The sequence below is a fragment of the Gobio gobio genome, assembly GCF_949357685.1.
Source record: "Gobio gobio genome assembly, chromosome: 5".
NCBI lineage: Eukaryota > Metazoa > Chordata > Actinopteri > Cypriniformes > Gobionidae > Gobio > Gobio gobio.
The window spans coordinates 44,709,484-44,724,000 of record NC_137101.1 but is presented as its reverse complement, the minus strand read 5'-3'; the positions used below and the strand labels follow the sequence as shown (position 1 = coordinate 44,724,000).

At 38.5% G+C, this 14,517-nt stretch overlaps 2 protein-coding genes across 2 annotated transcripts in view; both read left to right on the top strand.

Moving 5' to 3' along the window:
- LOC307126529 (uncharacterized protein) overlaps positions 1-14,517 on the top strand; it is a 1,210,917-nt gene that overhangs the window by 162,882 nt on the left and 1,033,518 nt on the right. The window lies entirely within an intron of this gene.
- LOC307127189 (uncharacterized protein) lies at positions 3,117-13,843 on the top strand (the record flags this gene model as incomplete). The annotated part of the gene is made up of 3 exons (XM_079818297.1): positions 3,117-3,162; positions 3,667-3,816; positions 11,601-13,843. 3 exons carry the CDS (start codon positions 3,117-3,119, stop codon positions 12,686-12,688), a joined length of 1,284 nt encoding a protein of 427 aa, XP_079674423.1. The 3' UTR covers positions 12,689-13,843.

The window sequence follows — 14,517 nt, the reverse complement described above, 5'->3', positions numbered from 1 at the left end:
GAGTACCAGGATGTAAACAGAAGCCACAACCAAAGTACCCATTAAACTGTGTGGTGTTTTGCATGGCTGGTCTTGCCTTTGAGTCTACACAACAACATATTCCAACAATTTTGCTGCACACGCAGGTTCCATTTTTTCTCCAAGACACACCTCTGGATGCCAGTGTTTTGGCCTGATCAACAAAGGGACAGAGAAAAATAGACATAACTGGCTCTTGAGTACCAAACCAAAGACCTGCAAGCACTACATTCTGAAATCTCATTTTTGGAGGTAGCTCATTTAAATGCAGGTGTATTGGCCATATAGAAAATCTGGAAGACTTGTACACAGGTGATCCATCAGAATTGAAATTATATGACAAACTGTTCGGATCTGACAGAATTCCACCTGGTCTTGACAAGTTTTGAAACAGTTCACCGTCATATATGTCTGAGATAACATTTTCATTCTGTGGCCCCTGGTGTCTATAGCTCATGCTATTTTGAATCTGAGGATTTCAAGCAGCGTCTGGATTTGAGGGTTGAAAACCCACACCCGCCCGTACCCGCAGTGCTTAAACCCGCATCCGACCCGTTTTCCGACAACAGCACTAAATAAAATCCGCACCCGACCCGCTTAAAATAGAACCGACACCCGACCCGCACCCGTAATAAAATCAGTTTAGCATATCACATTATAGACACACTTACAAAAATGTTTATTGCCAGCATACAGAAGTTATTACGCGATGTAACACCCGGCTCAACGGTGCAACATAAAGGGAGACGACACATAGTCGACGAATAGTTGGTAGCGATCCTTTTTTCAAGAGCAGCTTATTAGCAAAACCTGCTTTATGCTGACCCTCGTTTATAAAGCAGTCTGCTGAGAAATGATTTGCGCAAACATGAAAGCATTGACGTTGATCGGGGGGAATATTCCCTTCGAAAACAAAACTCAGCAGCCACTGTGTCTTCAGCGGTTCGGATTTAGGAACATCAAAATGACTGCTGTGTTCGTTATTACACCCAACAACACAACACCACAATCGCTTAGACGCCATTCTGCTCCAGAGTATCAACAATGGCGGACTGATGACAGCTCGCTCAGGGTGGGTCTGTGTTGAAACGCTGCTGTAAATCATCAATCGTGGGAGGGGTGTCTGACCGTGTAGCGTCACACGGTCAGACGGCTCGATTTGAGACAGGGGAAAACATATAGGGAGATTAAAAAAAAAACACTGGATGTATTTTTATCATTATAGGATGGTTGTGTATAGGCACTGCCAACACACATTTCCGTATAATCAACTTGTAAAAGTGCATGTACCATTATATGACCCCTTTAAAACTACATTTCATGACATGTTAACAGTCATATTTTTAAATTACGCAGGTTTTCTCATCTGCTATTGATGCTTGCTGGTTGGTGCGAGATGCATTCTGGGATACCTGGCCGTCTGAAGTCCGCTCAAGTCTCCTCTCGATGCATCCTCGATAAAAGGGGCGGATCATGAACACATCCGGGGATTTGAACTGTACTTTGGCTAGATGTGAACTTTGAATTGGAACAGTTCTTGGACAGCGACTGGTGACGATTCACAAGAACACGAGTACAGACAAGACACATATTGAGAAACGGCCAGAGTCTATGGTGACATTAAGGGACGAGACCGCATCTGCTGGGACATAATGGCATCCGCAGCTGACAGGTGTAACAGGAATCATGGGAGTGTCGTCTTTACCTCCACAGCCGATGGAAAGAAAATCATGTTCATGGATGAGAGAATGTAACAAAGTTTTATTAAATATATACAAATAATAAAATAGATGACAGTTGCATGTATTTGTGAAATACATATTTAAATACATGTTGTCCAATGATGTGCTCATTTAGAAACCATTTATACCAGATATACATTCATTTGAAATGCAAATAGTGACAAATGTAATAAAAAAAAACCTTTACAGTTCGTACATGTGTCAGTATTGAAATGCATATAAATGCTTTTTCTGATATTAAAAATGTGGAAATAAAGTCTAAAAACTTGAAAATGGGTATAAAATGTCTAAAAATATGATTGTCCTTGAATCAGTAGATTTATTTTCATGAAATCTTCATAATCTTTCAACAGTTATTGACTTTATTTGAATCACTTTTCCCATTTTAAAGCCCTAAAATAACAAATGATGATAAACATGATAAAGTAGACATAAGCCATAAGAAGAAAAAAAAGCTTTTGTTTGAGTGTTGAAGCTAAACTGCTCGGTCTCTCTACTTTCTCAAACTACAGATATCTGCATATACACGGGTTTCCTGTTTACAAACATTACAGGGTGCGTGCGCATCCTGGAGGCAGAAAGACAGATCGCTGGTCTGCTACTGCAACAACATTGAAGCTTTCCTTATTGTTTGTATATAACTGCTGACTCAATAAAACGTGATTTTAGTTGGATCTGTTTGTCTGTCTTTAATTTTGCAGTGTTGCTGTGATACATGTATGAATGATCATGTTAGGTAATAATTTTTTGGCAAACGCATGGTTCCCCCTATGTATGTTAAACATCAGGCACCCAGCACTGGCTCTGTTGGTACAATTAACCACGCAGCAACTCCTTGGCATTTTGACTTACAGACACGCCGCTACTAACCTACAACACGAGAGGTTTCTTCTTTCTGCCTCTCGGGTGCGTGCGCAAGCAGTGATGACGTCGCCGAGAAATCCATGTATATTCAGACCACAAATTAAAGGTCTGTTAAAACGATAATTTGCTTTTGTTGTACTTTTTATTGCCTTAAATTTGAACAAAATATCTAAGGACCCACAACCCTGTTATTTGCTTGTGAAGTTATGGTATTTCCTCATTCATTTAAATTATAATGTGTTTTTTTTATATTGTAGGCTATATATACAAACAGTAAAACTTAAAAAAATAGAATTATCTCTCAATGTGAACTGTATTATTTAGTTACCATTGTGTTATATGTTCAATAATACATTAAACTCTGAATTTTGTAATCGTTTCTTATTTGTATTAATATCTATTTTCTATGTATATTTTTTACTGAGTCTATGACTTTAGACTCAGCAGTGTGTTAACGGGACTTTTATTTTGGTCTTGGTATGTGACGTCACAATGCCGCGCCGCGCTCCTGCATCTGTTGTGGGTCTGCTGAAGACAGGTTTGTGTTTTAAGCGTTTAAAGTGTTTATAGCGACGCAGACTGAATGCTATTATTTAATGTTACACTGCATTGCTTTATCTAACATTTATCAACGTTGCGTGCGTAAAGTAACATCATAAACTCTTGAGTAACAGAAGGAGCTTCTCATTTCTCTCTTTATCGTGAATCAGTTCAAACATGAATTCAGTCTCTGGCGAGAGACGAGAGAACCGGAGCTTTAGACTCTCCGAGTCAATTGAATCAATTGGTTCACAACAAATGATTCAGTGATTTGAAGCGCGCCATTTAAGTTATATCTCTATTTCTACAAATCATTAAATAACTGAACTGCCTAATAGATCAAGGGTCTGTATAATTGTATAATTTGCATTATTTTATTAATGTGTTGTGTTGGTTTTTAGTGTTTTTGTCTAATCAGGTCCATTAACTGAACTAGAGCTGATTGAGACACTCAGAAATTGTGTGTGGATTTGTTTCAGTTAATTATTCTCATCTTATACAGGACAGAGTTTTCAAATACAAAGAAAAACTCCTGGTGAAGTGACTGAGATCCATGAGTACATAAAGATGGCGTTTATTAAAGAGGAGATTGAAGATGTGAAGATTGAGGAAACATTCAGAGTGAAAGATGAAGAAACTGAGGAACAAACAGGTTGGTTTCATTCTCAAAGCTGAACTCATTCAGTTGATTCCAATTAAAATGTCCAGCTCTACAGAAATGAAGGATATTCTGACTGTTTCTGATTTATTTAAAGCGCTATTAATTGACATGGAGCGTGTCAACTCATGTGGACAGACATGTTGAGATCACATGACCAGACAAATACTAATACTGCCTTCAAGTGAATCTGTGAAGATCCGACTTCCATGTTATTACAACACATTAAATTAGGAAAAATAATTCATTAATAGCCTTTTATTATTATTATTAGTGTAACATTAAACCCAAAATCTACTTATGATTTTAAATCCATTCATTTATGTCACTTAGCGTAAAACTTCAAATAATAGCCCGGGCTTCTATTTACCCAAATCGCCGAACTGCACCGGCTTGTATTTGAAACAGGCGTCTATAAGAGACAGGCCTTTAATTTACTGTTGAGATGTTCAAGCATGACAGTAGGAGGTTACAACATTATATTACGTTTTATTTATAATTAATTTGAATGTGTTTAACAAATCATTTAATGTAAGAAATGTCTTTGATTATTGGCAGCGCAAAAAATGAAACGATGTGACAGCAATGGGCAGAACAATATAAGTTAACGTTACCGCTAAAATCCATCGAGCATATGAACTTGTTGCCCGAAACACATCAACAAGAAAGAATGAAGGCTACCCTGTAAAACAACTGCAATCATGTGATAGAAAATGACTCTATTCATCACTATCATCATCCCCGCGATCCTCAATTACAAGTTCATTGGCGAATTCCTCCTCCTCGTCGCTCTTCTCCCCCTCACTCTCTCTGCCTGCCTTGCTTGCACTAACAGCTCCTGCCCAGATGCGCACGGCTCTCCCTCTTTGAAACAATGGATATCCTCGCTTCCATCAGAAGCTACTGTCAGGCCACAGCCACATACCTAAGATAACATCCCGAAGTTAATGAAATATATTATCTCCTCTTTCTCGCTCACAAACACACACGCGCACGTCTGCGCGCAAGCATACCTTGAAGGATTTTTTCAGCCGCTCCATATCCAGCTTTTCCCACGCTTGAAATTTGACAACTGTCAGCTTAAATGTCAAATCATACTTTTTTCTATTTGTCTCCATGGTGGTATTGAGAGAATTAAGAAAAACTGAAGACTGAAAGTTTGTTAACCTCTTTGTTATGCTGCCATAGTGATGAGTCGTTCATTAACGGTTGCGTCTGTCGCGTGAAATCTAATCAAAACATAGAACAGACGATCTGACGGGTTTTAGTAGATCAATTACAGCCCGATACTAAAAAACAGACCCGGCCTCTATTTGAGACCGGCCTTTATTTACTCAAACCTGTGAACCTTTGTCATTGATATGGGGATAATGCGTGTAATCTGGAGAAAAGTTAGTGAGGGAAGTGTGTAAAGATTTGAAGTAAAACACGGAGTCCTGCACGTGGGACAGCGAAATGCTAGTATTTAAAGAAATGAGAGGGAAATATTGACCTTGTCATTTGTGGTACGGCTGCAGGTCAGTAATCAATAGACACGAATGGGCTGTAAGATGATTCCAGACATTACCTGTGATTGGATTCATTTAATCCATCATGTGCTATTAAAGAGATGGTGGTCCAGTGGGTTAAACCATGGAACTGACACGCAGAAGGTTGCTGGTTCATTCCCAGCGGTCACCACCAGTGTGTCCTTGAGCAAGGCACTTTACTCCATGTTGCTCCAGGGAGATTGTCCCTGCAATAAGGGCACTGTAAGTCACTTTGGATAAAAGCTTCTGATAAATGTAAATGTAAAGAAATGTCATTTCGTTAACGAAGCGAAACTTTTGAGGAAAATTAACTTTTGCTTTAAATAAATGTTCATTAAAAGCTGCCTACTTCAGAGTTATATGTTACCATATCATCGTAAATTTGAATAATTGTGTGACGATCGGGTGTGAAACCCAAATCAGTGAAAATCATAGGTGCGGTTGGATGATTAGTGTGCATAGCGATGGTTCATTATTAGCATTTATATTAGGGATGTCCAGATCCGATCACGTGATCGGAAATCGGGCCCGATCACGTGATCGGAAATCGGGCCCGATCACGTGGTTTCAGACTCGATCGGAATCGGATGTTACCTCCCGATCAGGACTCGGATGTATATGTACAGGGCTGGATTAACATAAGGGCTAGCTGGGGCTGAAGCCCCAGGGCACGAGCACGAAGGGGGCCCGTGATTGGCCGAGGAATTGATTGACAGTCGACCGGGAGAACCTAAACTTTTACTGGAGCACCGCTCGCCAAACCCCACCACACCCCCACATATTAAAGGGTTAGTTCACCCAAAAATGAAAATTCTGTCATTAATTACTTACCCTCATGTCGTTCGACACCCGTCAGACCTCCGTTCATCTTCGGAACAGAAATTAAGATATTTTAGTTGAAATCTGATGGCTCTGAAAGTCCTCCATTGGCTCAATGGTACTCTACACTCTCAAGACCCTTAAAAGGAACTAAAGACGTCGTTACAAAGTCCATCTCACTACAGTGGTTCTAAAATAACTTTATGAATCGGCGACAATAGTTTTTGAGCGTTATTCATAGTTATTTTAGAACCACTGTAGTGAGATGGACTTTGTAACGATGTCTTTAGTTCCTTTTAAGGGTCTTGAGAGTGTAGAGTACCATTGTGTCAATGGAGGACTTTCAGAGCCATCAGATTTCAACTAAAATATCTTAATTTCTGTTCCGAAGACGAACGAAGGTCTGACGGGTGTTGAACGACATGAGGGTGAGTAATTAATGACAGAATTTTCATTTTTGGGTGAACTAACCCTTTAAGCGCTGTTATTTACTCGAGTGCTGCAAATGCATGGGATTGGGAACAAACATCAAAAGCCAGGTGAAGAAACGGCATTACCTGATTAAACCACGAGCACCTCCAACAGACTCGAAGCGCGAGAGCAGCTGGATCGTCTCACACACAGCGCTGACGAACTCGTTCAGCGATTTTTGCCGCTCTATTGAAGTGATAACGAGTTACGAGCACCAGGCAGTCGCTTTATCCATTTGAATTTGATACAAGCACAACATCATGTGTACAGTAAAGGCTCTGTGGCAAAACTAGCTGAACAAGACTGAACAGCTCCGACCATGTAAACTGAAGTGTTGAGGTAAACTAGGCTGCCTACACGATGGCCGTAGCCAGATATGAGGTCTGGACCTCTGTATTTTTCCGAGGTGTACATAATACATTTAGTCATTTAGTAGACACTTTTATCCAAAGTGACTTACAAATGAGAGCAATAGAAACAACTAGAACAGTCAAGGGCAACAATATGCAAGTGTTGATATGTGTTAAATGTAATAAATGTTGCGAAATAATTGCCTAATAGAGTATTAACACTACTTTAATGCTGCAAGGATATCTTCTTGTCTGAGCTGCCCTGCCTGCGGTCTGTCACCGCTCATCAATGTCAAAATATTTGAGATGACTAATCAAATGAAAGTATGCAGGCTTTTTTACGCAGAAGCTGCTGCGCGAGTAACACAATGCTTCAGTAAACGGTGCGAGATGCAAGTAGCCAAACTAAACATTTACTATTTGACAGCTGTTTTAGTAAATAAAATGTTAAAAAATGAAAAGACTATCAGCCAGAGCTCAGCTTTAGGAGGGGAAGAGACAGGGCAAGAGAATGAGACAAAAAGAAAGAGTGATGGAAATGAGGCTTATAGAAATGAGAGAATGATGAAAAAAAGAGAGAGGAGGTATGACCGATAATCTACTGCCCACTAACATATAGAAGTATATACTTATATTATAGAAGTATCGGATCGGATCATCAAAATCACGGGTTATTTTGGACACACCGCTTTTTTTTTAGCTCCAACCTCAAATAAACACACCTGAACCAGCTAATCGTGTCTACCTAGGGCCTTGTAAGACACTGATTAGCTGGTTCAGGTGTGTTTATTTGGGGTTGGAGCTAAACTCTGCAGGACAGCGACCCTCCAGTACCAAGTTTGGAGACCCCTGCTGTAAATGAAACCAACTCTAAATTATTATTAGATAAATTCTCCCAGGATTATTCCTTACCGCATCCCAAAACGATGTAAAGTACATTAATCTCACCAAACTTGATGCATTTTACCGAGTTGATGTAGGCATTGGCTTGTTTGCATAGATCTCCTCTAGGGATGCAGCTATCAATTATTTTTAGTAATCGAGTACTCTACCAATTATTCCATCAATTAATCGGATAAGAAGTACTTTTTTTCTTTATTAAAGAGCAATACTAAATATACAAGAGAAAATGAGACCGATATCTAAAAATGAACAACTTGTGTGTTTCCTTTTTTTTTTTTTACTTTTTATTGCTGAAACTGCGTACATTAATATCTATGAAAACTTGTCCAATTTAGTGCATTCAATTGCCATATTCAAAATGCAAATACAAATATATAAATAAATAAAAATCATTGATAAAAATATACAAATCAATTTCAAATTACTTTAAAAGGGTAAACAGTACAACCTAAAACTAAACCTACAACCTATAAATCAAAATAATAGTAGGCTAATAATAATGCCTAAACATTGCATTTATGTTGTTGCATTTACTTAACTTTCTAGTTTCAGCTCAGGCATGACATAAGGCTTTGGTGCTTTTGTAAGAAGCAAAACATATTGGACAGGGAGGAAACTTGGAACAAGAACAAGAGTAGAGATGGGCGGATCAGCTCTAATGTCACCGAATCCGCTGTTAAAAACATACCCTCCAGCCGCACATGGGCCCTCATTTATCAAAAGTGCGTACACCAAATTTCCAGCGTACACCTGGCGTACACCCAAAACCACGGTGACTTTGAGATTTATCAATATGGACGTTGGCGTATAGCACGCTCAAATCCTACGCCAGCTCAGGAGGTGGTGTACGCACGTTTTGAGTTAGTGCGAAAATGCGCAGAAAAACAATTCCTAACACCACAAAACGCACTGACAAAGATATGGTATATTATGACCCAGGGGCGCAACTAAGGGGGGGAAAGTTAGGACAATTCTAAGGGCCCACACACTTTTGGGGCCCCCAGAGATCGGATTTATTAATAGTAACAGTACTAGTAGTAATGTATTATAAATATATAATCTACCAAAGAGTTACAAATATAAAAAATTATGGCGCATTTCCGGCAAAATCCAGCAAAGCACTCATGAACCGCTCACGCTCACCGGTAAAACTACGTTCACTCATATCCCACTCCGACATGAAACTTCTCTGTGCTATAATTGTTGCAGTCATTAAGGTATTTATTTTTATATTTATGTTTAAATATTAAAATGTTGTTTTTTTATGTCTATGTTGTCAATCTATGTCGATTATTAAAAGTGAACAGCATGAGATAGGACACATCATAAGATGAATGGAGTTGATCAGACATGATCACTTCACTAAGTTTTGTTTTGTATAAATTGTATCTTAATTTTAATCAATGATTCATCAGCCAATTGGGGCATTCTGGGTTGAGCAAGCGGAGCTTAATTGGTTAGTATTATTAAATTGCAGACAAAGATTTTGGATAGCTAGGTTGGTGTGGTAGAGGGCCCAACATCATATTCTTTCATAGGGCCCAAAATTGCTCGCAGCGCCCCTGTTATGACCCACTGTAAAAAAACAACATAGTACTTATAAACGTCAGTGTTTATTTTTGTGCAACATGGACTTCAATGTTTAATTTGTGTGACTTTACCAAAGCATTTGATTTGTAGGCATATGTATTCCTCCAGTTGCGAGTCTGTGCGCTTTACCTGACGTTTCAGGGTTAGGCCCGGCAACTGTGCATGGACTGGAACTGAACATAATTCAGACTGACAAAATAATAAAAATGACATTCTTCTTCTTTTAAATAATAATAATAATAAATAATAATATTAATAACGACATTCTTCTTCTAAATAACCATAAGTGTCATTAATAATAAAAATCATAATAATAATAATAAGAATCTTACAAATTGTCATGCATTTATATTAATGTGAATGAATGGTACTCCACATCACCTCATCATCACTATTGTACACCCCAATACATGTGACGTGATACGAAATTAAATGCTAATTGTTTCAAAACATGTGCTGTAAAATAATGCATTGTGATAGGTAATTTCTCATCCAAACAGCTATTTAAACTGGATTTCCACCGTACACCAATTGTCAATGATGGCTGACCTGGCGCTTTTAGAAGACCCATATGCGCCCTTGAGAAGGGAAAGAGCGTTCTCTTTAAACTCCCAAATAAAACAATTTCGTTTTTTTCCTCTTCCCTGGTGATGGTCTCGATCTCCACGTCAGAGAACTTTCGCTTCTTTGCCGTCTTCCGTGTGTCCATGGCGTAAAATGAGGGCATGGGGGAGGCAGAGACTTGGAATATATAGGGGCGTGTTATTCTAATGACGATCGTTTTCAGCCGCGGCATTTATCAAAGGCAGGTTTTGCGTACGCCTGGATTTCAGAGGTGCGCACAGCTTCATAAATCAGGCAGTGAGAGGAGTGTAAGCATAATCTTACGCCAACATATACGCCCGTTTCTACGCAAGATTGATAAATGAGGGCCATGGTTTTCTCTAGATCCGCACCTAATCGGCACATTACAATTATTCAAATTCTCAGTGTTAAACGGAATGCTATCATAACATATTAGCTACACTGAAGTGCGTTGCTTTAAAAATCTTCTTTGGCGAAATTACATTTCTTAAATAACCTAAACCAGGGACAACCTATACAGCATAACCTAAAACCATCGACAACCTATACAGCAAACGGAGTAGTAACTACTGAAACACGAGAAATGTGTTTGTGTTTAATTCAGATGAGTACATTGCGCACAGCCTACAGATATACATTTTGAGCCAATCATTCATCATAGTAACACAGCTTGTTGTATTAAGTTAGGAGGATAAATATGATTAAAGTGTGAGATTTAAATTAGGCAGATCAATGAAAGCACGCAGCTCTGAAAGCACGAGCGCTGCGCATCATGCCACACAACAGATACAGCTTGTTCTGCTATTTGTTGCGCTTAGCTTTGAGAACATTTTAATGGTGTATTTTGAAGATATCAAGTATATAAAGTCCCATTAAACATTTTACAAACAAATCACGACGGTGATGCTTGTGCAAATGCTGTTCATGTGTTTCGAATGCTAGTATCTCTTCAGCTGACGTACAAACTGCCGCAAATGAAACTGAAATTTTCAGTGTTGCATCCTGAAGCTCAAAACACAGTTGTCTTCATCATTTAAAAATAGCCAGACTAGATTATATCACCAGTGCTGATGCCGCTCTCTCTCGCATTGCGGTCTCTGATCTAGAAATGAGCTGAAAACTAAAGTTAACTGAACGACTAACATCTCTCTCTTTTTAAACAGATTATATTTGAATTCAGAGAATATTTGATTTAAATTATTTAAAACCTGACATTTCAACATTTCTTTAGACATATGTCTCATGTTTGTGTGACATGTATTCACTAAGTTGCAGTTCATTTTCTGAAGTGTATCAGAATGGACTGAGAGAGAGGCTGCAGATCACATCATGTTTGTTTTCTTTGTTTTGCAAGTAGCACAACATTTATTTTTTTATTGTGAGTGCATAAAAGTAGAAGTAGAAACTAAACAGAATATAAAAAAGCGAGTTGGTCATGCCAGACCTCTAGGGGTTAATGCTTTACATGTACAAATGTTTTTATGCCTGTTGTGTTGTGCTATTAGGTTAACTTTTGTCTTTTTTGCCTTAGACCCGATGCCGTTGAAAGAGGAGTGTGAAGTACTAAAGGAAATGGAAGAAAAAGATCAATATGAGAATGATCATGATTTCATACCTGAAGAAAAATATTTCAGTTGCTCACAGACTGAAAAGACTTTTAAAAAAACCAGAGAAATAGCTGAAAAGAAAGAAACTATACGTTATTTCACCCGCTTTCAGGGTAGAAAGAGTTTCAATCAACAAGGAAATCTTACAGACCACATGACAACACACTCTGGAGAGAAGCCTTACACCTGCCGACGGTGTGGAAAGAGTTTTGATCAACATGAAAACCTTAAAGTCCACATGAGAATTCACTTAGGAGAGAAACCCTACACATGCCCTCAGTGTGGAAAGAGTTTCAATCATAAAGGGCACTTTCAAGGCCACTTAAGAGTTCACACTGGAGAGAAGCCGTTCACCTGCCAACAGTGTGGAAAAAGTTTCACTCTAAAAGTAAACCTTAACAGGCACATGAGAGTTCACACTGGAGAGAAGCCGTTCACCTGCCAACAGTGTGAAATGAGTTTTGATCAACATGAAAACCTTAAAGTCCACATGAGAACTCACTTAGGAGAGAAACCCTACACGTGCCCTCAGTGTGGAAAGAGTTTCAATCGAAAAGGACACTTTCAAGACCACTTAACAATTCACATTGGAAAGAAGACTTTCACCTGCCAACAGTGTGGAAAAATGTTCAACCGAAAAGGAATTCTTAGCATACACATGAGAATTCACACTGGAGAGAAGCCTTACAACTGCCAACAATGTGGAAAAGGCTTCAACCAAAAAGGAAGTCTTGATCGTCACATGAGGATTCACACTGGAGAGAAGCCATACACCTGCCAAGTGTGTGGAAAGAGTTTCAACAGAAAAGGAATCCTTATCATGCATATGAGAATCCACACTGGAGAGAAGCCTTACACCTGCCCTCAGTGTGGAAAAGATTTCAACCAAAAAGGAAGCCTTAACACACACATGAGAGTTCACACTGGAGAGAAGCCGTTCATTTGTGATCTTTGCGGAGAGAGTTTCAGATATAAAGATACCTTTAAGCACCACATGAGCAGTCACTTATGAGAGAACGGTTTCATAAAATAAAATGTACTGACGATTAGTAATATTGTTTAAAATGTAATTATCATTACAACTGTATTTGATTATCACGATTTTGAAAACTCACTGTAAATCCTGTCCAGTCAGCGTCAGTCGCAACGTTTTCTGAATGAGAAGAAATGGCAGAAGGCGGAAGATTGTTCAGCCTTTCTAAAAGGACCACATCTGAGGTGTGGTCATATTTTGGTTTTTACAAAAGTCCTGAGGGAAACTTAATTGAGTATGGTCACCCTGTGTGCAGAACATGCAAGAAGAAAGTCGCTGTAATAGGGGGAAACACTTTAAATCTGTGAACGCAAGGCAAGTGGACTTTGAACTCAATACTAAAACTACATCTGGGAAAAAAATAACGTGAAGCTTGAGCCAAAGACAAGCGAACAAGACTAGGGTGACATTTAAGGGATAATAAAGAATATTCATTGTACACTTATTACACAGATTTTCTTTACCACATAAATAATTACGGGGGACATATTGAATTGAGATTGTTTTAAATCTTAGCCATTTTGTACAATGTACAAAACAATTGTCCAGACAAGATGATCACAAGAAGTTATAGTAATAATTATAGTAGTATTAATAGTAAAGTCCTCTGATTTCATTAAGGAAATACCACAGAATGAATAGAATCTAGCTTTAAAAAGTGCATAGAGCTGCTTGTTTTATTTGTTGTTTGTTGATTTTCAAATATAGAACTTGTTGAAAGGTTTTCAGTGTGTGCTTTCGAAATTGCGACTTTCATCGCATTTGAACAAAACTGTGATTATTGATAATCGTGATAATTTGGGTCACTATAGTCGTGGTATGAAATTTTCCCTAGTAGCCCTCCATTGTAGCTTGCATGTGTTCTGGTCTGTTCTGTTTATACCGTTTTATTTTGACTACCCTGCGAATCAAATCTTTTTGCTTAGGGGCAGGTGAACATCCCAAGTGGCATTTAAATGAACGTATATGTGTTATGCATTTTCCTTTTAGTAACTAAATAAATGGGATGAGAGAACTGCAGTTGTGAAAGCATCAGATCAGTGATGTGGATATGTTTGCACCAGATCTGCGATTCAGCTCCTCATACTGGGAAGTTTAATGTCACTAAAGTTAAATACCATCAATAAAATCAGTAAATACAACACAATGTCTACAATGTCTACAGGGGTTTGCTGTTTAGTTTCTAAGTGTATTAAAGGGATAGTTCACCCTAAAATGAAAATTCTGAGAATTTGAAAAGGTCAGAAGTAGTTTGCATCCCTGGAAATTAATGTCATTGTTTAACTTTTTTCTTCTGCAACAGTTGGCAGATATTTCTGTTTTGTCTCGTCATGTTCAGTTGCTGTAAATAAACCGTTTTAAATGAAAAGCGATAGCATTCCAGAGGACAGATATCATCAAAGGCGCGGGAAGTGGGGTGGTTACAAAGGATTGCAAATGCAATGCAATTTTTTTTCCATTTTATTAATTTTTAGAATTTAATACTTTATTTGTAATAAACATTTTAAGTGGCCCATTAAAAAGTATTATTTATAAGTTGAATTATGTTTTTAGAACGTACATGAGGTCATATTGTGACTGTTGCGGTGTGTGCGTTGAAAGAGCGGTAATATTTCCTCCAGTGGAGAGCGCCTTTCTGGAGATTCCGTTGATTTCTGAAGCTCATTCCGCTCAGCACCGCACGCTCAACCCAAAACTCCCTTTGTGACATGCTGGATCAAATATAGGCCTATCTGAAATAAATAGTAAGGGCTGCCCCTGACTAAAGTTTTTTTTATTTTCTAGTAGTTGTTCATTTAAGCCGTTGA